This window comes from Amblyomma americanum, chromosome 8 (genome assembly GCF_052857255.1).
Source record: "Amblyomma americanum isolate KBUSLIRL-KWMA chromosome 8, ASM5285725v1, whole genome shotgun sequence".
NCBI classification, from domain to species: domain Eukaryota; kingdom Metazoa; phylum Arthropoda; class Arachnida; order Ixodida; family Ixodidae; genus Amblyomma; species Amblyomma americanum.
In genome coordinates, this window is record NC_135504.1 from 35,033,963 (window position 1) to 35,058,488 (window position 24,526).

At 47.8% G+C, this 24,526-nt stretch overlaps 2 protein-coding genes across 2 annotated transcripts in view; one reads left to right on the forward strand and one right to left on the reverse strand.

Moving 5' to 3' along the window:
• Positions 1–8,980: 8,980 nt before the first annotated feature.
• On the reverse strand, positions 8,981–21,140 carry LOC144102300 (endothelin-converting enzyme 1-like). The gene is made up of 7 exons (XM_077635604.1): positions 20,855–21,140; positions 20,323–20,504; positions 18,781–18,974; positions 14,046–14,370; positions 11,711–12,097; positions 9,731–10,439; positions 8,981–9,361 (listed from the first exon to the last, which is right to left on the reverse strand). Exons 1-7 carry the CDS (start codon positions 21,077–21,079, stop codon positions 8,981–8,983), a joined length of 2,403 nt encoding a protein of 800 aa, XP_077491730.1. The 5' UTR covers positions 21,080–21,140.
• Positions 21,141–23,601: 2,461 nt separating this feature from the next.
• The window catches only part of LOC144102302 (uncharacterized), a 52,834-nt gene continuing 51,909 nt past the window's right edge, over positions 23,602–24,526 (forward strand). The window contains exon 1 of the mRNA XM_077635605.1: positions 23,602–23,722. The gene's annotated coding sequence lies outside the window, so the exon portion shown is untranslated. The remainder of the gene's footprint in view (positions 23,723–24,526) is intronic.

Here is a 24,526-nt window from a genome sequence, read left to right on the forward strand (position 1 = left end):
CATTTCTAAAATTTCCTTATCTGTTCACTAGGTAGTACTAACGTTTGAGGCCGTCTACACCAAGGATGATTTGTCACATTTTTATAAAATTCAGCAAAAAAACTTTCCCTATACCTTGTGCTTGGCGCATGATCGCCTTATGGTGAATTCCAATCGCAGGCCCTGAGAGGTCTGCACGCTCTGTGACAGAGCGCCTGAATCCGGCGCAGAGCGCGCGACCTGAAATTGCGATTGGAGTACACTTGCTCTGGCCAGAGCATGTAGGGCGCCGCTATCGCCGCTGAATAAGAACGTCACGCAAACTTCCGGTCGGATCCGCCGATTTCGGCGGAGCAGTCGCGACTGCTCCACGGAGCAATCTCGGCTCGCCAACCGCTCTCTGTCTACGATTGGAAGACTCGATCCGTGGCTCAGATCTGCGTTTGGTATACAGTTGCTCCGAAAAGAGCAGAAATCGTTGCTCCCGATGTGCTCCAACTCTGCGATTGGAAGTCACCATTAGCTGCCTAGGCGCCATAAAACACAACACACATTTGGTAGAGCGACTGCTCCGGTGAAGGGTTGGTCCCGGGTTCGAACTCCAGAGCAGGAGAATTTTTTCTTCGACTACGAAGGTTCGAAGTTCACCCAGGACGAATTTCTCTTTTCCTGCGAAGTTTCTGAGAAAGCTGCATAGCTTTCTTTTGTACCCGCATGACAGCGCTCGGGAGGATGCCAGTGAGTAATTGCTCCATTGTGGTTATTACTATCGCCCAGTGTTTCTCGAGTGACGTTTAAGTCTGCTATTTTTATACCATTTTCTTAAACGACTTGAACTTAATCAGATGGAGCAGCGCTTAGCCTTTCTAGCAACTCCTCCAGGTGTGATTAACGGTGAATTCTTACCTCATTTGGCTTCCTTGTTTATGATGGATCCAGCTGAGAAGCCTGTTGCCGGCTGCGTTGTTTTTTCAGGGACCAAAAACGTTTTTCAGTTCCTTTTGACAACACCTGGGGAAAACCGCAGCAGGCTTTCCAGAGTAAACTAGAGCGTACGCATTGCGCCAGTGTTGTCGCAGTCATCCCATATACGTTCCACATTTCTGTGCTGCTTTCTATCAGCAGTTGTTAATCGTGCACAATACACTGCCTATTGTGTCCACACACTCTTCATATTTCAGCACAGTTTCATTGGTATTTCGCTTCGTGAACGTCAAAATAGGAGGTGCATGAATTAAGTACAAGGACCCCGACGCTTTTCAATTACTTTGTAACTTTGAAATCCTTCAGAAGTCATTTATACGCCTCTTTTTTTAATTACTATAAATTAAATTTTAGAATTACAAAAAAAAAATTAGTATTTTTCACGTTAGGTTCTTAGTATTTTTCGAGAAGAGTTTTTTTATCAGGAAAAGCTCTTACTCCTGTTTAGTATTGTCAACGCTTGTGTGGATCAATGAATCTAAGGCGTGCTGCCTAGCCGGTTGGTTGATGTCTGTAAACTTTTTATCGTTTTTAATCACAAGTTGAACGCGCTATTCAAATCCGTCAAAATATTCAGGTTTCGTTCACGCTTCGGGGTAAAATTGAGTAAAAAATTTTCAGTAGTAAAAATAAGATCAAAATTAGACTGGGGGAATAAATTTTTCATCCGGCGCGACTCGCCTTAAAAATAAAAGAAATTGATTTATTTACAGTGGGGTTGAAACAAATATATTGCAGACAAGTGAGAAGAATGATCATACGTGATAATATTTGATAAAAAGTGCAAACTTTTGTAAGCAACTTGCTAGGAGACTAGCAAGCCGTCGACATACAACTTCTAAAAGCACTGTTAATAACTAGTTGCAATAATGCTTAGTTTATAATAACAAACTATTGAAAGCGGCATATATATCAGCGACAAACAGAAAACGAAAAAATGCAGAAAATTTATTAATTAAACAGTAAGTTGAAATGCGATATTTAAGAATAAGATACGAAGTGACACACCCTGTAAAGAAAAATACAAGACCACATAATGAGGAACACATATTATGACAAAGCAATATAAGCAGTGTAGAGAAAGTGAACATGTGATCGTCTCATTGCAGAAATAGCACGCAAAAAAAAAGGTACTAAAGCACTCAGAAAACGTAATCAAAGAGAATAAGAGCGGATAAAGCTTTTCGAAAAAGGGCATAGCCATTGACGGATGCGATTTCACCAGGGAGGTGGTTCCAGTCTCTGCATGATCGCGGTAAGGTGGACAAAAAGAACGTGTTCGTGTTACACAGAATGTATCCAACCTTACTTTTGTGGTCACACTGGCAATGAGCGATATGCGGGGTCTAAAATGAGCTGACTTCTTAGAATTAAATGATGGTAGACTTTCTTTCAGATACATAAATGAAAGAAAATTTTGCGCAGAGACAAACAAGGAAATGACAAACTGTTTTTCATCGTTGTTACACTAGTTGCGCCAACATAGAATGAAACAGGACGCTTTATCGGGGACAAGCTCAAGTGAATGACAAAAGTTAACTCGGCACTAAAAATTATGTTCGCATTCCCACACAGCAGAGGGCAGATAACGTCCAACCTGACTTTTCTACGGCTTGCTTGCTTGCTTGGCACTAGCTTCCGGACTTGGCCCGCGTATCTCATCTCGTGACTTCGTTGTGTACAGCATCGCCTTTTTGCAGCATTAGTTTCAAGTTGCAGGACACTTCTCGTGCTCCTGCTAACATAGAGAAAGAAATTTCATAAAAGAGCGGACAATAGGAAAAAACTAGCCCCAGGAAATGCGTCATGGCTTAGTTTATCCGCCCTCCGTTTAGTGGCGCCACCAGCGTAGGCGCACACGCGGGCAGCCGAGGGGAGAGCGAAGCCTAAGGGCGGTCTTCTGCGTGAGTGAGCGTGCGTCGTCTTCCGTTAGTGCGGGCCACGTAGGTAGACTGTGTAGGAGTGGAAACTCCGCTGTTTGCAGCGACCAGAAAAGGTCACAAGCCCACGGCGCCACTATCATGCTGGCGGCGCCTGGCGGCCTGGAAAGAAACTACTGAAATACAACGTCACGGCGTGCCCGCTGAAGCAAACACCCGTGTCGTCTGCTTGTCGTCTGCTTTGAGCGCGCGTCGGAGCCGCCTGCCCTGACGCTGCATTTTTTTTCCCTGCGGCTTCTACGAGGTGCCGCATGGCGCCGCCACTGCATGCGACATCGTTGGCGCATACAATTGTGACTTTATCTGGTCACCTGCGCTCGCTCGCGCTGACGGGAGTTTCACCTCCTATATAGTCTTGCTCCGTGGTGCGGGAAGACTGCGTGTTTTAAGGCGAAAGCCTTTATAGGCCCAAGACTCGCCAGCAGGGATGTTGGCAGAAGAGTGTCACACTGTAGCTGTCAATCAAACGTGGTTGAGGGGTCCCCCGAGATTTCGAGATCTGAGAACTACTGCGTCGGGCCGTATATTACCTCTCCCCCTATCCTCTCTTCCTGTCCCCTCACCTCTTTCATTTCTCCATTCTGCCTGCTATCCTTTATTTCCGCTGGCCCAGCTCAGGTGGTTCAGTATCGATGGCAGACGCCGGGGCTGGCAAAAATCTTATCCTTCCTTTTTATTACTATTTTAATAAACCACTACACACACACTACTGCGTCGTTTCCTCAAAACATGCTTTCGCACTCCTCCACGTAAGCAGACAAGTGTTCTCACAGTTTGTACCTAAATTGTGACTAGTTAATTGATACATCGTTAGTTAATTGATAATTGATACTTGGTTGATTATTAATTTGTAATTAGTTAACTACTAATACTAGTGGTTGGTGTAGTATGTCCTAACTGGGAACCCAGTATACGATAATGCACTGCGCTGGCGCAAAGCGACAGCAGACGTACACTGCACCTGCGCTTGTGCCTACTGCGCATGCGTGTGACGTCATTGAGTGGCGCCACCATCGTTCAAGAGGAGCGCTCCCCAGGCAATCTTGCCAGACGCCTCCTGAACGCCGATTTGGTAGGATGCCGTCTAAACGCCTCTCCTGTGTCTGCAGCAACCAAGCGTGCGCGCGCTAACGAACGTCAGCGAAAGTGTCGTGAAGCGTACAGTTTGGTAGTCTTAAATCAACATCAGCGACACAAGCACCAAAACCGCGCTAAAGGCTTTCGCCTCACCGCACTTTAGGTCAACAAAGTGCCCCTTAATGAATTGAAACTCCGGCGGTTTCTGATAACGGTAAGAAATGTTTTCCCGCCAAACTACGCTGCATTTCCAAATCCACTTTATTTAATAATAATAATTGGTTTTTGGGGAAAGGAAATGGCGCAGTATCTGTCTCTTATATCGTTGGACACCTGAACCGCGCCGTAAGGGAAGGGATAAAGGAGGGAGTGAGAGAAGAAAGGAAGAAGAGGTGCCGTAGTGGAGGGCTCCGGAATAATTTCGACCACCTGGGGATCTTTAACGTGCACTGACATCGCACAGCACACGGGCGCCATAGCGTTTTTCCTCCATAAAAACGCAGCCGCCGCGGCCGGGTTTCCAACCTACAAGTTGGGGGTCCTACAAGCAGTTTATGCTGGCCGCGCCAGCCAGTGTCTTTAATTGCACATTACGTGAATAATAATAATAATAATAATAATAATAATAATAATAATAATAATAATAATAATTGTTTTTTTGTGGGGGAAAGGAAATGGCGCAGTATCTGTCTCATATATCGTTGGACACCCGAACCGCGCCGTAAGGGAAAGGATAAAGGAGGGAGTACAAGAAGAAAGGAAGAAAGAGGTGCCGTAGTGGAGGGCTCCGGGATAATTTCGACCAATTTGGGGCCTCTAAAGTGCACTGACATCGCACAGCACACGGGCGCCTTAGCATTCTTCCTCCATAAAAACTCCGCCGCCGCGGTCGGGTTCGAACCCGGGAACTCCGGATCAGTAGTCGAGCGCCCTAACCATTTCGTGAAGAGGCGTTCACGCTTTCAGAACTGCAGGCTGTTTTGGAGCGGTTCATGGCACTCCTGCGGTTTCTGCAGGTTCCAAGGTAAGTTTTTTTTTTCCCAAACTGCGCTGCTTTTAAAGCACTTAAGCTCAGCGTGCCGGCCGGTGTCGCGAACTGCGCAGTTAGCTACGCGGCCAACCGGCAGCTGTGATGAAGCGGTTTCGCATTGACTCTTTAAAATTGACGCGACAATTTTTGAAGCGAAAAGCTTCACTACGCCAGGTAAAGCAGTCGTCGCGTAGTTATTGCGCAGTTTGGGTACAACGTTGACTAGAATGACACCTGCTCGTAATACACATTTTTCAGCTGACGGTGCCCGGAGGGAGCGACCACTGGTGTCGTCACGCCGTAACAATGGACGTGCAGGAAGGTCGGAACAAGCTTAGTAATGTGCAAAATGGCGACGCTGCTGTATCAGTTTTTGTTTATATGGAACACTATAAATGTTCACGTCACAAGTGGTGCCTTTCCTGGAATGCCGCTGTTTGACAAATGCTGTGGAGGAGCTGCGTTGATGGCCAGCCAAGAGCACTCGAAATCTTTTCATTTTTCTAGACCGAAAATAAAGTGTTGGTGTTCATCCTGGAAGCCGATTGTTCTTTTTAAGTATTGCAAAGAATAACTTCACTAATGAACCTTTAATATCTGCCAAGTAGCTGCACTTTACCAGAACCTGCAGGAAACGTGGGCGCCTTGGCATTTGTATGTTGTATTCGAACAGCGACCAAAATCAATGACTGAAAACACAGGCGAAATGTGACCACCGACGATGACTTCGAACTAGCATCTTTATAGCAGGTGCACGCATTTACTCTCGCCAAAGCAAGTGGTAGGATTTTGGCGTAGTTAAGCCTAGTAGACGTGCGAAAGGATGTGTTCAACCTGGTTGTCTCATGGTTTTGCTTTGGTGGGTGGTCAGCACGCCTGGCGACACATTAGTTTCATAGTAGTATTAGTTGCAGACAACTATGTTCAACGCACGGTGCGAGAGTGTGTTGCAGTTTAACACAAATCGTGACCAGCTGATGACCCGCCGCGGTGGCTCAGTGGTTAGGGCGCTCGGCTACTGATCCGGAGTTCCCCGGTTCGAACCCGACCGCGGCGGCTGCGTATTTATGGAGGGAAAACGCTAAGGCGCCCGTGTGCTGTGCGATGTCAGTGCACGTTAAAAATCCCCAGGTGGTCGAAATTATTCCGGAGCCCTCCACTATGGCACCTCATTCTTCCTTTCTTCTTTCAGTCCCTCCTTTATCCCTTCCGTTACGGCGCGGTTCAGATGTCCAACGATATATGAGACAGATACTGCGCCATTTCCTTTCCTCAAAAACCAATTATTAATTATTATGGGACCAGACAACTATGTGCAACGCACGGTGCGAGAGTGTGTTGCAGTGACCAGCTCCAACGATAGCATTGTGCTCTCGTGCAGTGGCCAGCGAAGCTGATCTGTTCGCATGGTTGCGGGTCCGAATCCCGGTCGCAGGCCAAGCTTCACACAAACTTGGTGAATCGGCCTCGCTTCGTGAAGTACTACTTTCGCACAAAAAGGCAAAATTAGGAATCAGTCCTTTTAAAGACGCGAAATCCAGGAAATATCGGTGAACAAGTCATTTGTGCAATATTTCAAGATTAATTTACGACATACTGTCGATCCCAATTAAAGGCGGCGTTACAGGAGTGTGCTGGAAGAGGTGAGTAATTTAAGGAACTTTATATGTGGCTCTTACTTTGTAGTCAATGCGAAAATATGGGGCACACAATACAAATGCTAATTTACAATCATGATCAACAATGCATGAAAGAATGAAATGCTTTCTCGACAAGTGCTAGAAATTTTGCGAAAGTTGGCTGCGTGGTAACACATGCATGGTTTAGAGCATTCCATTCGGTACAGTCTGCGAAAAATAAGAATGCCAAAATGGGTTAATGCAGGAGAATCCCTTTAGCTTATTTAAGCACACATGACTCGTTTCTTATGTGCGTTTCCTATTTATAATTTAGGCTTCGATGAGTTGTGAATTAGTAGGTGCACAGATTTTAAACGTTGCTGCTTTGCTCGACTGGCCAACTTGTGAAGGCGTGCGTGGTGTAAAATTTTCGTTGGTGGGTGAGGGGGATTGTATCGGTAATAAAGAAAACATGCCACCTTTCTTTGGATCATTTCGATCATGTATGTCGTGTGGGGAGGTAAGGTCGATGGAATAAATGTAACGTAGGCAAGGCCTTTTATCTCAAGAGTCGACTATCACAGAACTCTTTTTAAAAAGAACAACTTCTGCATTGCTGTGTTGGTTACTTTCTGCACTTGCACTCCCCGGGTCAGGTCAGAGGATATAAATACTGCCAGATATTGGCGTTTAGCAACACTACGTATGGGGAACTTGCTTGAAGTTTGCGGTGCCGATTGCAGCGCCATAACACACTGCCTATCGAGAAGAGCAAGCACTTTTGGGTAGTGGTTTTATTAAAAATAATAATAAAAAGGAAGGAAAGGATTTTTGCTGGGCCCGGCATCTGCCATCGATACTGAAGCACCTGAGCTGGGGCAGCGGAAATAAAGGATAGCAGGCAGAATGGAGAAATGAAATTAAAGAGGTGAGGGGACAGGAAGAGAGGATAGGGGGAGAAGTAATATGTACAAGCTATCTACACAATAAGAAATGTGTCCAGGTATGAGTAAGAATGCAAACATAAGAAAATGCATAAGAAAATGAGAGCAATACAGCAAGCAGGAGATCAAGCAGCAGGCAAACAAGCAGTGCATGTAGCAAACTGAAAAATAAACCTGACATGAAACACTGAATAGAAATGGCCATGTACTCTTAGTACTTTTCCGCGCTACCTTCAGGCGCTTATTGGCGTGAGCCTCCGCGCTCTGTCGAAGGCGCACGGGCCGTGCGTCAGCTATCTGGGCTACGCCGAGAGAAGCTAGGCAATGAATTCTGTCAGCCAAACGCGGGTATATAATCGCGCAGAATGTGTTCTCGTGTTTGCAGCGGCCCAAGCGGCTGTCAAAAGAACTTTTGAGTCACCGAATGGAACAACTGCAGTGCCACCTTGGCAGCGCAGGTTCCTCATTGCGCTGTTATTGAGCGTGTATAAAATTTCTAAATCCTTTATTCTTTCTAACACACAATGAAGCCGTTTCTTCTGGATTGATTAGTATCTGCCAGTTATCACATCAATGCGCTACTTTCTTCAGAGCATTACTGAGTATAACATGATCGTTAATGTCATTGACCTTGTGGTAAAGCACACAGACAACTGCAATTAACCGGATTTTAACGTCGACTTCATTTGCTATGTCATTTATAAATAGCAAAATGAGGAGCCGAGCTAATTAATACAGCGCATGAAGCACAGCGGAAAGAACTTGAACTACAGCGGAAGTACAGTCACCAAGCTGGACAAACCACCTATCCAACTGGCGATCAATCCATTTCCGAGTGTGCGAGTAAGCTAAAAGAGCAGTTTTGCGTGTGGAACCCAATCGAATGCTTTTGATAGGTCAAGAAAGATCATTTCAATTTGGGAGTGGTTGTTAAGAGCATGTGCAACGTCTTGGGTAATTTCAGCTTGAAAGTGGAAAATCCGCGGTGAAAGCCATGTTGGTTTCCCTGGATGTATGGTTAGGTTCAAGAAATCAGTAATCAAATTTAAGAGTATATTATGATCAAGCATTTTAAAAAAATTACAAGTCAAGGATATCGGTCGGTAATTTGCCAAGGAAGAAGTGCCGGCAGATTTAAGAACCGGGTTGATTTTAGCTAATTTCCACTCATCCGGGAGTCCGCTGTCGTGTAATGATCGCGTAATGTGCATTTGTCTGTACAGTTTACTGAATGAATGCTGTTATCTATTCACTGAAAGCTTAATTTCCACCCCTGCTGCGGTCTCGTACTATATACAGGTGGTCGTATGTATAGATAAATAAATATACAAGCCCTAATGGTAAAACATGCACGCCCTCTATCAACGCTGTTCCCGCCAAAGAGAAATTCCCCGCGCTTTTCGTGTTTCACGTCCGGAAGAAGGTGCACCTCCCGCCGCCTTTCGCGGGTCGGCTCGGGGGACAGGAGAATGCCCGTCTGAAGGCATCCGAGTTTCTCAGGACCGTAGCGCAGGTGTCGCCCAGGCCGCACACGCTCCGGCAGAGGGACACAAAGAAGAGCATGTCCGGGGTGAACTTGGCGTGCGCGCCTCGGCTCGGCACTGTGTAGCTGCCCTCGGCCGGTCCGCGGTGGGCCCGGTAGGCCTCGTACGTGATCTGGGAGGCCGCGATGTACATGAGGGCGTCGCCCCAGCTTCCTGTGCAGGTGGTCATGTTGTAGAGCACCCTTCGCGCTGCCCTGGGCATCCAGCTCCTGACCTTCCTCTGCCTGTCCAGGAACGAGCCCCTCTGCAGTGTCGGTGCAAAAAGCCAAAGGAAAACAATTGGTCTGGCTGTATCTCCAAGTAGAAGGAAGAACGTCTGAGTATAGTTCCAGTTGCTAAATATCGCGTGCAACCTCAAACACATCGTAAAAGCCACCGGTACAAGGCACGTCATTATCATCAGCCTGCATTCGTCCCTTGTCGGACGAAAGCCTCGGCCATTGATCCCCCTTTTTTGGAATCCGATGTACAAATCTAAAGAACCATCGGCTGTCGTCCCTTCGCATTAGCTACATACCCTGCCATGCCCACTTCCTGTTCTAGGTTTCTTTAGCTTTTTTTGTCTTAACATCAAAAGGCAGCCCTCGAGCACCAAGTCCGCTCAGCGTCTTACCGTGGCGTCCAAGCCTCTGACCAGCTGCCTGGCGATGGCCGCACCGATGCCGGCGTAGTTGATCGACGCGGGCGCATCGGCGTAGAACATGGGCGCACCTGCCGCCGCCAGGTGCACGTACACCGAGTTCCACCAGTAGTCGTACTGCACCAGGAACGGGTACTGGTCGTGGCGGTGCAGCATTGAATCGTCCCGGGGCCATCCGGGAAAGCGGAGCTTGTGGATCTTGGCGCTTTCTATCCAGAAGCTTAACGGCGAGGCGACGCTCCGCGGGAAGCTACTCATGTAGTCCTTGAACACAGTACGCGCTATGAATGTCCCAGACCCCGCGGGACCAAACAGAGACCGCCAGGGCTCGAACTTGGTTTGTCGCACGATGGCCGCGGCCTCTTCGCGCGCTTCCTGCCCCAGCCAGGGCGAAGCTGAAGGGGACAGGAGCAGGCGCTCGGTGGTGTTGCGCACGTCCTCGAAGATGGCCTCGACGGCGTCGACGACCTGTCGCTCCTGAGGTCCCGCGGAGGAGGCACGCTCGAGGAACAACGCGCGCTGGAAGCGGGTCTCGGCGAGGACGTAGCAGCTTCTGGGCTTGAACTCGTCCACGGCGTCCTCGTTACCGAAGATGACCAGCGCCGCCTGGTGCGAGTTGGCGAACGAGTAGCCTTCGATGAACTGCCATGCGACCAGCTCCAGGATTTCGTCGTTGGAGAACCTGGTGAGTCGAAGAGGCAGGCTTGTTTTTCGCAAGGTGTGTAATTCGTCGTCAGCACCATCATCATAAACCTAAATACATCCACTGCAGGGCAAAAGTCTTTACCACTGACCAGCTGCCGCCACATAGTCCCTGTAAGGTCCTTAGCCTCCTACCTTTGTCTTATCAGCTTCCTTCTACTTTTGCATTCCCTTAGAATGGAGTTCGATACCGTGAGGTACTGTTTGCTATCTTCTTTTTGCACTGTATACCCTTCCCAAGTCCATTTCTTCTTCATTGCAGAAAAGATTAAAGTTGCAACTATCATCCTGATTTATCTCGATTGATCGTGGTGTGGACCAGACTTATCTCGATTGATCGTGCCCCCCCCCCCCCCAAGTGCTTCAATATCTTTCCAGATTGTTGTAGTTTTAGGTTCCTTACTTCGTTCCTTGCCAGCTTTGAATTGTGCGCGGCCAAGAACTGCACGCATTCTGTTCGACGACCGCCGAGCACGCTTGATGCTTTCGACGACCGCCGAGTCATTAAACTCTGTGTGGGTGCAGGTGCGGCGAATAAAGTTTCCTTTGGAAGCCTTTGCGCTGTCTTGTTGCTCGCCGGACACCCATCATCAGTACATTAATATACCTTGTCCAATGAACACGCACTTGAAAAGAAATTTCCAGGCAAGACAAAGTGAAAAATATAATACAACTATAAACAGCATGCAGTTTGCTGAGAAGACCGTCTTTACATGCAAATCAAATATAAAAAATAACGTCCTACAAATAGGAATGAACTCTAGATAACAAACAATGTCGCACTGTCTTATATAGCAATACGCGGTTGAACAAGATATCTTTACGCCCATTACCCAGAAGAGGGTTAACTTATAACACGGGAGGTTAAAACGGTATACGTCAGAACAGAAACGCTATTGAGAGTGTAATGTGGCTGAAGAATTGAAAAATGCTTTTTCCCGCCACTTTTGTCGGTGCTTTTCCACCGGTAGCACAGACGGAGAGCGACTCATCGTCGCATCGTCATCACCAGGCCGCCGCGGTGGCTGAGCGGTTACGGCGTTCGGCTGCTGAGCCGAAGGACGCGGGTTCGATCCCGGAAGCGGCGGTCGAATTGCGATGGAGGCGAAATTCTGGAGGCCCGTGCACTGTGCGATGTCAAAGCACGTTAAGGAACCCTGAGTGGTCGAAATTCCCGGAACCCTTCACTACGGCGTCCCTCAAAGCCTGAGTCGCTTTGGGACGTTAAACAACCATAAACATCGCCATCACCTCTGGAAGAGCCTGTTGGTGGCGTCAGCGACGATCTTGTCGACGACGAGGAGCTTGTCGCTCGGCAGCACGCGGTGTGGACTGAGGTGCTCGTTGAGGTAGGCAAGCCAGCGTTCGCTGCTCACGTTGGGAGTCAGCCGGCCCAGGTCGGCAAACCTCAGCTGCATGACGACGCGGTTGGAAGTCGCGATGGCCTTCGAGATGACACTGCTCCATGCCTCCTCGTTGGCTACAAGGTTCTGCAGCTGGGAAACCGGCGTGTCCCCGGCTTCGTACAGCCGGTACATGGCCTGCACGAACTTCAACCGCTTGCCGTGGGACTTTGAGTAGTTGACCCAGCGGGCCCGGCGGAGGCTCTCCTCGCTGTAGGCTAAGAAGAGGCTGTACCTGTGATCGCAACAAAAAGGGTCGAGAGCGCTTATCGGTTGGGCCGAAAAACGTTTCTCGGATTCATGCACACGCAGTCGACTCGGGCCTCGGAATCGGGTCGGGTCGAGTCGGCTTGACAGCCGGAGGTGGCTTGACTTTCGAACCACCTCTGCAAATTACACTTAATCTGCTGTCATGCCAGAGAGTTTGATTGTATGCAGGGAAGCGGAGCCGGTTTTCCTCCTCACTTCTTGCATGCGACTCGAGTGCTTACTGGCTGCTATCGAGTCGACGTGAACGCCTACTCGTCGAGCCGCGGAGACCTTGTCCAGCCCGACCACTGACTCAGCAACCTCCTTTCGGGTTCATTCGAACGTAGCTGACCGGAAAAGTATATTTCGAAGTATACTTGGCTCTGAGAGTGACAGGCGATATGTTGCATATCACTAGGAAACATTATCTACCGAAATCGTAGTCTGTGTTCTTAGCATGGCTTAGACGACAACAAAGAGCAGCTGCAGCTTTTGTAAAGATTGATTTTTAAGTTTATTCTATCTATATTCTTATTTTGGGCCCTTCTTCAAGGTGCTTTTTTGTTCGCAATCCAAAAGTAAAAAAAAGCAGCTGGACAATATTTTTGGTCTTTACATTTGAGTGAAAATCCCGTTATTCAACAAAGATTTCTATAAATAATTTTCCGGGTTAATTTCTTCAAAAAATTAAGTGATTATTCGAGCACGTTCTTGCTAGGAACAGAAAAGTGTCTATTTCCGCCTTCCGGATCTCCCCGATGGTTTCCGTAGTGACCAACCTCCGGTTACGCCTTCCGACTCTATCGCTACACCATCCTCCATCCAGGGTAACTGTCCTCTGGCTGGGTCCCGGGACAACCATCCTCCGCTTGTGCATTTAAGCTCCCGCCTTGTCTCTCTCCTTCCCCAGCAAACATCCTCTGTTTTGGGATACCCTCCTCCTTCCACAGTAACCAGCTTCCGGAAAATTCCGATAGTAACCATCCACCTGTTACGCCGACAACTACGACATACCACTGCTACTACTACTACGACCACGACGCGAAACCCAGGAGCGCACGCTTAAAAACGCTAGCTTTAAAAGTGCAAACCAAGAATTTAAACTGACAAATTTATCTCAAAAGGTAAGGAGTCATTGGAAGGAAAAATATCGAGGCCAACAAAGTAAAGAACGCTGGGCGGGCATTTTTTATGGCAGGTGTAGGTCCAGATTGTTATCACTGGCCATTTTTGGTTTCCGAATGCAATATCTGTGCCCTGTTATTTCTTATGTGGCCGTGGTGCGATGTCTCGCCAGAACGCCCTGGTGTATAACGGATAGTGTGTTGCGACAAAAAAAAACCAGTTGTAGTCGGTGCCCCTCTCATCCTGGTCATTCCTGAATTCCTTTGTACCATGTTCTTCCGCGCCTCTTCAACTTCGATCATGAGCCAACTGGCCCGCCAAAGAATACCAACTCAGAACTCCGCTCTAGACAAGTCAACAACATGCACTGGTTAGTAGCTTCCGCGCTGTGCCTTCAGTTTTGTAAACTGAAAACCCACATTTTATTTAAGGGATGTTCTAACTTTGGAATGGATTTGAATGGAATGTGCATCACGGCTTGAAATTCATTGACTTGAAATTCAAGTAATGTGTACTTTAATTTATTCTTATTTATATTTCTCACTTTAACTTGAGGCACCACAGCCGAATTTGAACCTTTGACAACGCACGAATACCTCCAGCCATATGTGCCCACAGATCGAAAGATGTGCCCTCCTCAAACACAGGCCTTATCGAGTTCGTTAACGGGGGCAAAGACATCATCATGAAGAGGAAACCAAGCGGTACTGCTTCTTCAGCTGCATTGCATTACAGGTCTGTGTAAACATGCGGTGTAGTTCAAGACAGGTCTCATGCGAAGCACTTCCAACGTATCTCGGGCAGCTTACAGAACATTTAGATCGGGTAGTAGTATACGGCCCAGCTCTATAGCGAACGTGTTCCGCAGGGGGTCAACAACAGCGGAGCAGGCACTGCGTGCGAGGTTGAAGACGTGCCTGGTGTCCCCCGGCAGGCGGCTGAGGCTGATTTCAAACCAGAAGTGGACGCCCCAGTTGATGAGCAGGTCCAGGATGACGTAGAGGGCGTGCCTCGAGGCGTGTGTCCTGCGGGGCCAATGAAGTCCGCGCTGACGAAGGAACGACAGCACTTCTCTGAGACGCTCGACCGTGTTGGTCTCCTGGGACAGACACGCCTCGTATAACGCCGACGCGGCTGCGGACAGAACGGGACGAAACGAATGACAAGTAAGGATCATCAGCGAGATGCAAGTTGCCAGGACACAGATAAAGCGCACATACACGATGTTGCACAACAGAACTGTAGGCGGTAGATCAACTCACTGTCTCTGCTGTACAAGGGTGTACTGGGCCGTGTTAGCGCTGTTCTTGAGTTGGAATTCTCAGCATTTCCTCCTGGTGTTTCCATGTTTTTCTGTTGAGAGTGGCACATTGCGGATCTGGGCAGCGTTGTTTGTGTTCTGTTCCCTGTAAGCCCCCGACACGGGGGGCTCGTGATGGCAAGGCTGCTTCAGATTTTTTGAGCCCCGTGTCCTTCAGTTTCCAGTGTTATGTTAAACGCTTATTTCTGACTAGGAGGCACAAGTGACGAATTTCCGACATGGTTATTGTCAGGCCAATTTCCCTTTAATCTTAAAACCCCCAGACCGCCATATCGGATGGTTTCTTGAAAAGCGACAAGCGCTGCCTTTCCAGGACGCATTAGCTACTGATGGCTCATATATCGCCGTCACAGCAGACACGGAGTCTCTTCGGAGACAGAGCTTTAATACATGCGCGAGTTCTTCCATTCCACATACGGGAGAACTGCTATCGGGTTCCGGTCACGTACAGTGCAGGAAAAAAACCGCTCCCATTTAGCTGCAGCTGGCCCTCTCCTGTGCAGGCTGTAGTCATGCACCTGCATACCCACTCGTTTCTCTTGTCCTCTCCCGACTGTCATCATTTGCCGTCCTCGGCGTCCCATTAGCCACGTATGTAAAAGGAGTATTATTTATTTATACATTTATTTATTTATTCCTCATAGGTCCCGTTAGAGGATATTAAGCGAGGGGTAGGCGTCTAAAACGGCGTTGAAAGTCTCGGGAGATGTCTCGAGCCTTCCGAGGGATGTGAATGCATATGAGAATGCGAGAGAAAGGTCTCGAGAGATGTGAATGCATAGGTATTGTGCCAGGTTTAGAGAACAATAGTAAGAGAGCTAGGTTGCAGTTGTGTATTTACGACGACAGTTTAAAGAAAGAAATGAAGTTTTATTAACGTTCACTTTCATAAACTGGGCACCACAGCATTTCACAACCCTTATATTTGGAGATTTTGAGGATGTTGTTCTGCTGGGTGGCAATGTCAGACTAGTTAGCTATGGACCGGTACATTACGCAATCATCTGCGAAAACCCCGATGTTAGATACAGTGTTAAGGGGCAGATCGTTAATGCAGGTTATGAAAAGAAAGGGTCCTATGGTCTCTTGAGGGACACCTGGCAGGACATGGGAAAAGATAGATTAGTAGGAGTTGGTAACGGCGAACTGGAGACGACTGATTAAGAACTCGCTCCTCCAGTTGAAAAAGAATTCAGGGGGCTACTTTGTTGAACTGAAGTGCGGTGAGGCGAAAGCTTTTAGCGCGGTGTTGCTGCTTGTGTCGCCGATGTGTGGTTAAGATGTTGATTAAGGACTACGCAAATATTAATTAACCAATTAACAATTCCTAAGTCCTAATTAAATAATTAACTGCGTATAGTCAGTGCATCAGTGCACTAAATATATATATATATATATATATATATATATATATATATATATATATATATATATATATATATATATATATATATATATATATATATATATATATATATATATACATGGGTCTAAGTTGACGCATGACAGCTTGAGTAGTAGACGACGATGAGCAATGTTGTCCAAAGCATTCTCGAAATCTATAAACAGGACATCAATGGGTGCATTAAGTTCAAGATTTGAGTGAATGTTGTGCAAGAAAAAGAGCAAGATCAGTTTCAGAGGAATGGCCTTGAGGGAAGCCTTGCTCATCGGAATGAAAAACATTGACCGAAGATAAGAAAATAGCTATCTGGAAATAAAAACATGCTACATGATTGTGGAACAAACACTTAATTGTGATACGGAATGATAGTTACCTTTTTTGAAGACAAGACCCATCTTTCAACCTCCTAATCTGCTGTGATGGACCCGGTGGTTAGCGACTGCTTAAGTGACAAAGTAATGCTGCAGACATGTTTAATGTTTTGTTTTGTTTTTTTCCAATTTAGCATTTATACCACCTGCTCCCGTTCAGGATAGTTTCTTTAGCTTATCAATGACGTTAAAAACTCTAATTTCATCGAAAGTAATAGCGTTCATTCGAGAATGTCTATACGGTGGCGGTGACGGGAGTGTCTGACTGAAAATAGAGTAAAAAAAAATTGGCGGTGGTTTAGCTCTGGTTAAACCTGGAGTGACGCGATAGCTACAGATGGCCGGGTGGAACTTGCTCAGTTGAATTGCAAAGTCAGACTTTCGCCGCTCCGTTTCGCTGGGCGTTCCTTCTACATCTTCGTCCCACTTGACACGGCGCATGCGCACAGCTTCGGCAGCAGCAGCTGCTCCGCACCACGTGGCTGGTCACGTGACCGACCACGTGACGAACCACGTGATCAGCCACGGCGCCGCGCCGCCGGCAGTTGCTCCGCACCACGTGACCAACCACCTGACAGCGTGGCGGCGGCGCCACCACGCTGAAGGCTCGAAATGTTAGCGTAACGTAGCTATCGCTACAAAATCAGCGGGGCGCTTTGCTGACAAAGTGCGGTGAGGCGAAAGCCTTTAGCGCGGTGTTGCTGCTTGTGTCACTCATGTGCAGTTAAGATGTGAATTAAGTACACAACTGTTTGTGAATCTTAGATGCTGGAGACACTGGAGGGCGTTTGGGAGGCAGGTACGTCTGATTCGACGCCTTTCTGCAAACACTCTCCAGCGTCGTAGACAAGAACTACGAATGCGTTGGCAGGAAGTAGATAGTCGTTAGCACGCTCGACTGCGCAACGGAAGGGTGGTGGTTCGAATCCCATCGTGCACAAAGGTTTTTTTTTGTTATCGAGTTGCTGGATGTAAACGCCGGACGGACGGACGGTCGGGACTGGAAAATCGCTTTCAGGTACAGGGTAGCCATCGCTCCGGATTAGGAAAATACGGTTTGAAGATGATGGTTTGTTTTCCAGAATCTTTTTGGGTTGCTGCATAGAAGGCAGTCTCACTGTACAAGTTATCCTTAGTGCACCGTAGTGCCGTATTGTACTCACTAGCAGTGTAAAATAAGGATTATACGCGGAGCCGGTGTTTGAGTGTTTAAGAGAACGGAAATCTTTTTTTTCTTATTGTTCAGCCGTTTTAGTGTTGTGTTGAACCACGGCGACTGTGCATGCTCTGTTAGTGTTATAGCAGAGATGTATTTTTCAGTTATACATTGCATTTCATTTTTAAAAAGTTGCCACTTACTATACACGGGGCGTACGTTACAGCAGTAGCGAAATTATCACAAAGTATCTGCAGACACAACAGTTCTGGACAAAAACATTTTTGAGCGGGAAACCGTTTATGAACGCAATTTTTTTTCGTATAATGTACGGTTTCACTATAACAATAACCGCAAATCACCCGACGTTAGTCTTGAATTTTTTTTATCTAATAACGTTTTTGCTATCATTAAAAAGCGTTCTCCATTGGTTTTCTACGGCAGTCTTAACTGTTCGATGCGATCGATGGGAACACTTTAAAAGGAAGATATTGCTACATATCAAAACAATGGACCATTACCTTCAACATTTCCGTAATAATGTCTTACAATTTTCCAATTTTCAAAATTTTTCTCCCGGAATGCTTGACATGAGTTTGGCTGTCATACTTACGTAGTCACCTTTGTCGTAAAATGTCAGTGCTTTCTTAGTTCTGCTGCTTTTGAGTATACTGCAGTGCAGGGAGCCACATATTGCAGCATGATCACTGGGGCAAGGGTGAAAAGTATGCAAAAATATGCAAAAGTATGTATTCAAAAGGAAAAAATGGGCAGCGGCTTAATTTAGCTAAGCCTGGAATTCAGCGAAAAGCAAGCACGCTTGCTGAGCGTCAGAAGCTCGTCCATGGTAGCTCCGCTACACGCTCGCGACAGCCGTTCTCTATATGCCCACACGACCACGTAGCTATGACGTGGTATCGCATGGTCTTAGGACACCCCCATCGGATGTCATCACGTGGCTTCACATCATCCCATTGGAAGTTCTTACGGTCAAATGTCAACCCAAAAGTCACCCAATGTCAAAGGTCAGAGGTCTACTCAAGGTCAGAGGTCAAAGGTCAACTAAAGGTCAGGGTTCAAGGGTTCGACAGCATAGCTGTGCCACAAATGGCCATACACGGCTAAAGTGGTTGGGCTGAAGGTCGTTCAAGGTCATTCTCCGGCCTACTCGACGACAGCTTTACATGGCGTAGGGAAGCTTTTCGCTTCAATATATATATATATATATATATATATATATATATATATATATATATATATATATATATATACACAAACTGCAAACACTCACGAGCGGGCTTCCGCTGTCGGGCGAGGAAGGCAGCGCCGCGCTCGTAATAGCCCGCCAACGTGTCGACGTACGCGTCCGACCCGAGGTGGCTTATCCATCGCACCTTCTTGCACACGTAGGCAGCCGGATCCACGCACGGGTTCACAGCCGGGTCCAGGCTCCGGGACAGCAGCTCCAAATGCTCTTGGCACCCCCTGTAGAGAGCGGCATGATTTGGCCACTGAGCACGCTCTCGAAACCCCATCCCACACCTGAAGTTAACAACAGGTGAAATGGCGATAACTACACAGCACTTCGTCCTCGCCACGGTCGCTGTTTGGCGGACTAATGGTTGTGGAACTCTATAAGCCTAACCCTTGCTTGCGGCAGTTCTGTCCTTCCTAGCTCAGACTAGTAATAGCCGTAGTGAATAGTTGCAAAAGAATAGCAGTACACCAGTTCCAGTCAACTCTGTTTCAGCCGCCTTTGTCTAGTACACTTGAAGCCTTCCGGAGCTTAAAAGGGGCGAGGACGACCTTTCCCATCTTCCTGTAGAGGTTCGACAGCAAACGATGAGAATAGCACCCAGTATTCGAGGGCCCAGAGCAAGACTTGGGCCTGTATAATTTTTGGAGAGATTTCAGCAGCTTCTCAAACCTAACGTCTTGCCTAAATTCGGGCGGCTACACATTTTTCTTTTGTGTCCAAATGATTTTGCTATGGTCACGGTTGTATTGGGAGTTTTGTAGCGATAGCTACATTACGGTAGCATTTCGAGCCTTCAGCGTGGCGGCACCGCCACGCTGTCACGTGGTTGGTCACGTGGTGCGGAACAGCTGCCGGCAGCGCAGCGCCGTGGCTGATCACGTGGTTGGTCACGTGACCGAGTCTCACACGGCCAGCTGTAGCTATCGCGTCACTGCAGGTTTAACCAAAGCTAAACAACCGCCATTTTTTGGTTTCAGTGCACTTGCCGCAATTTTTTCATAATATGCTCTATATGTGTCAGGTGATGTTTTCTGTATCACATACCTCTTCGTTAATAAGAAGTTGTTTTTGCTCTCAGAGCGCTCAGTCTCCACTCATTTTATCGACCATCTCCCCTTCCATTCCGTGTCTCCTCATTCTCCTTGTTCATTCCTTACCCATGCGTCGCCGGCTCTCGGCTGCTGCTTATCCGAAAGACGCGGGTTCGATCCCGGCCGCGGCGGTCGCATTTTGATGGAGGCGAAATTCTAGAGACCCGTGAACTGTGCGGTGTCAGTGCACGTTAAAGAACCCTGGGTGGTCGAAATTTCCGGAGCACATCACTGCGGCGTCCCCATAGCCTGAGTCGCTTTAGTAGGTTGAATCCCCTGAACACAAAAATATCTTCCCCCACATGTACAGTGCCGGCCGCCGGGGAATTTCTGCTTAGCTAGCCTCCCTGATAATAAATTCTCTCTGAATTCGCGGTCAGAGTGTCCGCTTATCTGTCGCCTGAGACAATTGGACCCAGATGTTTGTTAGCGCCACATACACGACATGGCCGCACTTTCATATACTAGACACAACGGTTCTCACCTGGAGGTACAGCCGTCGTCCTGGTGGGCGGCCTGGCCGCGTATTCTGCGCACAAAAGCCGACCGGAAGACAAATGCAGCGAACACGAGGAGAGCGATCAGCGCCAACCCCAGGGGCACCGCGGCGCGTCTGCGGATGTTCAGAGACGAGCGGCGCTGGCGCTCCTCTTGAGCGTGCAACGCCTGCAGTGGACGGGAAGCGGCAGAAAGAAAGAGGGCAGTAGCACTTCCAGAACTGTAAGGTTCCTTATCGCAGTCTACAGCTGTTTTAGCCGCCTATTTCGCAAAAAGAATGGCACGCAAGAGCTCCGCGTCCTCGTTTGCACTAAAGGTCCGTAGGATCGTTCCACTCAAGGACAACGAATGAAGGAATCTACAATCAAACCAAAGCGCCCACGCTCTTTATGAGACCCAGAAGGAGCCTTATTGGCTCGACCTCTCTTGGGAAACACGCAAAGGCAACTGCAGTCAGTGGGCGGCAGTCCCGAGCAGGCGTCGATATAACTGTAGACACGCAGGTGTGCAGCGCTTACCAGGTTCTTCATTTGCTCGAGCGTAGAGCTGCCGATGGAGTCGGTGCGATTGCGGGCGTGACCGGTGTTGGCGTCCTCGGTGCTGCTCGGACTGCGGTCACCCCCGAGGCTGAGACCCTGCAGGTCCTGTTGGCCCCAGTGCAGCCGCTGCTTCCGCCACGGGAGCTCCTTCCACGCAGTCCCCTCCTCACTACGACAGTCCTGCTCAGAACTGCGATGAGCCATCGCCGCTTGCTTAAGGTCACCGACAATGCGCAGTTGCTGTTAGCCTCAAGAGGGAACCGAACGGCAACGGCAAGCTGCTGCTTCTACTTCTTTCGCATGCGCATGCACTAAGAGGCCACGTGCTCAGCGCTCAAGCACGCACACAATGGCGCGTTAAAATAGGTTATGACGAAAGGAAAGGCAGAGTAACTCTTGTGATATCGGCGGGAGACCCGAACGGAAGCCGCGGCTTAGAAGTGTAGCGAACAAAGAGGCTTATTACGCAAATCAGGAGCTCGTCGGCTCGTTTGGCGGCGGCCAATGTCACACTTGATCGGGATGTGAAGTAAAAATTAACTGTGGTTTAGCTTTGGTTAAACCGAGGGCGAAGCGGTAGCTTCACGATGGTTTAGCCTGCAGTTTTGTTATGCTATGCTTTGGTCGTTCATTTGGTCTTTCACTTCATTCACTTCACTTGGCTAAACCATGAACCAATGCTAAACCATCGTTAATTTTTGGTTGACCTTGAAGTGACCTTGACGACCGTGATGCCCTTGACTTGACCTTGAAATGCCCTTGACCTTTGACATTTGCAATGGCTTGACCATTGGTCTGACTATTGACCGTTCACTGGTTCTCCAAACTTATAAACTGAAGGCATGACCTTGGCTGAGCCTTGAAGGTCATGGGAAGCACGCGCTGATCTCAGCCCATTACCGCTAGTAGTGAAGCTACCGCTTCAAAAGAAAACAATTCTACAACAGCGGGATCCGAACCCGCGGTGGCGTGAACGGTTCAGCTTCGCTGCATTAGACCACTAGGACGCCACCGCATCCTGTCACCCCACGCGTTACACTGCCAGTCTTTGGTGTCTTTGTTGGCCTACACCAACAGATGGCGTGTGCCCACTGCGGGTATCGGCCGGTCGCTGTTGTCGCTGAGCTCTGTAGACATGACGCATGCCCAAACGGAGGGAGAGGTCGGAGTTTGGTGGTAAACAACAAGGTGATTATGATGACAAAAGAGACATGAGGCGTAAATGTATTACGGTGAAATCATAGAAAACTAGCGCGCTATATTTAAAGAAAAATAAACATAAACCAACTTTGAAACGCGAGCAAATCAAGAAGCATTACGGAAAAGTGATACTTGTGGAAGAATTTTTAATACACCTAACAAGGGAACCGTCTGCAATAATGTAGTCGTGAAAGTAAAAACACACCCTACTTAACGCAAATCCGTTGGCTGTTTCACCGAACGAAAGAAATGGAAGTGACTGAGGAAGCCCTATTCCCGAGAGCCCTAAACAAAGTCTTTCTCCGAAGTGCGAACTACCCGCAAGAGAGGAGAAAATGTTCTATTGATTCAACTCCCCAGCAGGAGTCACAAAGGTTTGTCGTTGTGAAGCCACATCTGCATAAATGCAAATTTAGAAGCTTGATTATGTACCGCAAAAGCGCGGCTGACACCTCTCACAGCATTAATTTACATAATCAGACATACCAAGGATGCGTTAGGTGTTCGGAATCCCCGGTATTGAGCAGGGGACCACAGAAGCAGGCTGAGATATGTTGGGACCGCTGGAAACGGGAAATCTCCGACAGAATGAAGTGAGGGACGGGATATATTATGGAGTCATTGAGATCCGACCTTCGCAAGAAATCAGCCACCTCATTTAAGTACAGACACCAGCATGACTAGGTTCATTCATAACTGCCCACTGTGAAATAAAGCGTCCAACATCCTCGGTTCACTTCTTTTCGTCAAGTGCTCTTTGCGTAGTTCTGTCAGCATGCAAAATGCACGAATTACGCAAGCCCACTTACGCGCAGGATACCCTGTCTGCAAGCCTGTAAACCAGTACGTTCGGCAATCGATAATCGATCATAATATCGGCGTTGTGTTTAAAAATGCGAGAAACAAAACTCTCACAATACATTCGAATACATTAGGTGAAGCTTGTGGTACCTAAGAAGCAAAATTTTCAAATTAATACCTTCATTACCTCGCCAGTTATTGCGCCGTAATGACAAATTGCAACAAATTGCGGTGACGAGGGCTAATCACGAAGCGGTCTGCTCCGCGCTGATACAGGCAGCGACCTCTCGTGCCGCCCTGAGCTCTCATCGCTGAACCGACCGCTCTCCGCTCGCGGACACTACCACGTCAGTTATTGTACCGAAAAGCCAAAGCAGCACGTGATACTGAGAAGAGTACACTGAAAAACAGAAGACGTTGAAGATAACTAAATGTTGTACATTCTCTTTCAAGTTTTTGCTTTTATTGATCGTCTGTTTAGCAGCTCTCTAAGCAGAAATATACGCGACTTCAAAACCGAAACGGGAAATGATAACCAAACTTGAAAATTAAGAGGTTTTTATTGTCTTTAAATAAAGTAAAATAGCTGAGTTTAAGCAGTATAATGAATAATGCTAATGTAACTTTCACTGAATTCACAGATGAGTTTGAACGAGCCGTTTAAATCACGAACAGTTCAAAATTTCGAGCCGTTAGTACTCGCCGCCTTGACGGCCGAGCAAGCAGCTGCCACATAACGACGTTGCAAGCTTTGCAAGCTTTCCAGGTTACCGTGCGGTAAGAACAGCAAGATTTGTATCGCCTGTCTCTGCAGAACCACATTGCCAAGGTTTCCGGCGGTACAAGGTGAGATGTACGAACATTTTTAATCTTGTCCGAGGAAACGATTGGAGTTCGCGCACCACCGTGAACTCTGTAGAATCGCGCTGCTCGCTCCATTGTGACGGAAGGAACCCATGTGTTCCTGCAATATAGAAAGGCAGCGTTTTCTTATGCATTCGCTATTCACACCAATGCAACATTTTTTTCAGTTCTTGCTTCTACTATACTGCATGGTGAGTCGATGAGAGAAGAGTGCATTAATGAGCCTCGCGCCCAAAACTCTGACCGTTCACGCCTAAATTTTGCGGACGGGTAGCGCCTGATCCCCTGAGTTTCGTTTAATAACGCGTTTAGGCGCGATAGTCGCGTAACTTTTACATAAGTAATCGAAGTAAGGTGTCGTCTGCACCGACGCAATTTCAAAAAGGCGAACGGTGTAAGCAAAGGTGTAGTGGCGTCACCTCTCCCAAGCAGTGCCGGACCATGGTTCAGGGTTTACCCAGCTTGCGGGAGATGTCGCCACTATTGCTTTGGAGTTCGTTTTCCTGTTTGCACCTAATTGCAACTATGCATTTGAATCCAAATCGCCAATTGAAACGCGGGTTTTCGTTCCCGTAGCAAGAAAGCATGCGACAGATCACCGATTGGAATTCACCATGCCGTGGAATTGAGGCAGCGTACTTCGATTCCTCTTGCGGAACATTTAAGGGGAGTCCCACTGTCCGGTTTATGCTCAAATATCACTTGTGCGTGAAATTCGAGCGCGGCCAAGATTGGGCTAGAGACATCTCTGAGCGGTGCAACAGGTCGTGCGTTGGCGCCTTGTTT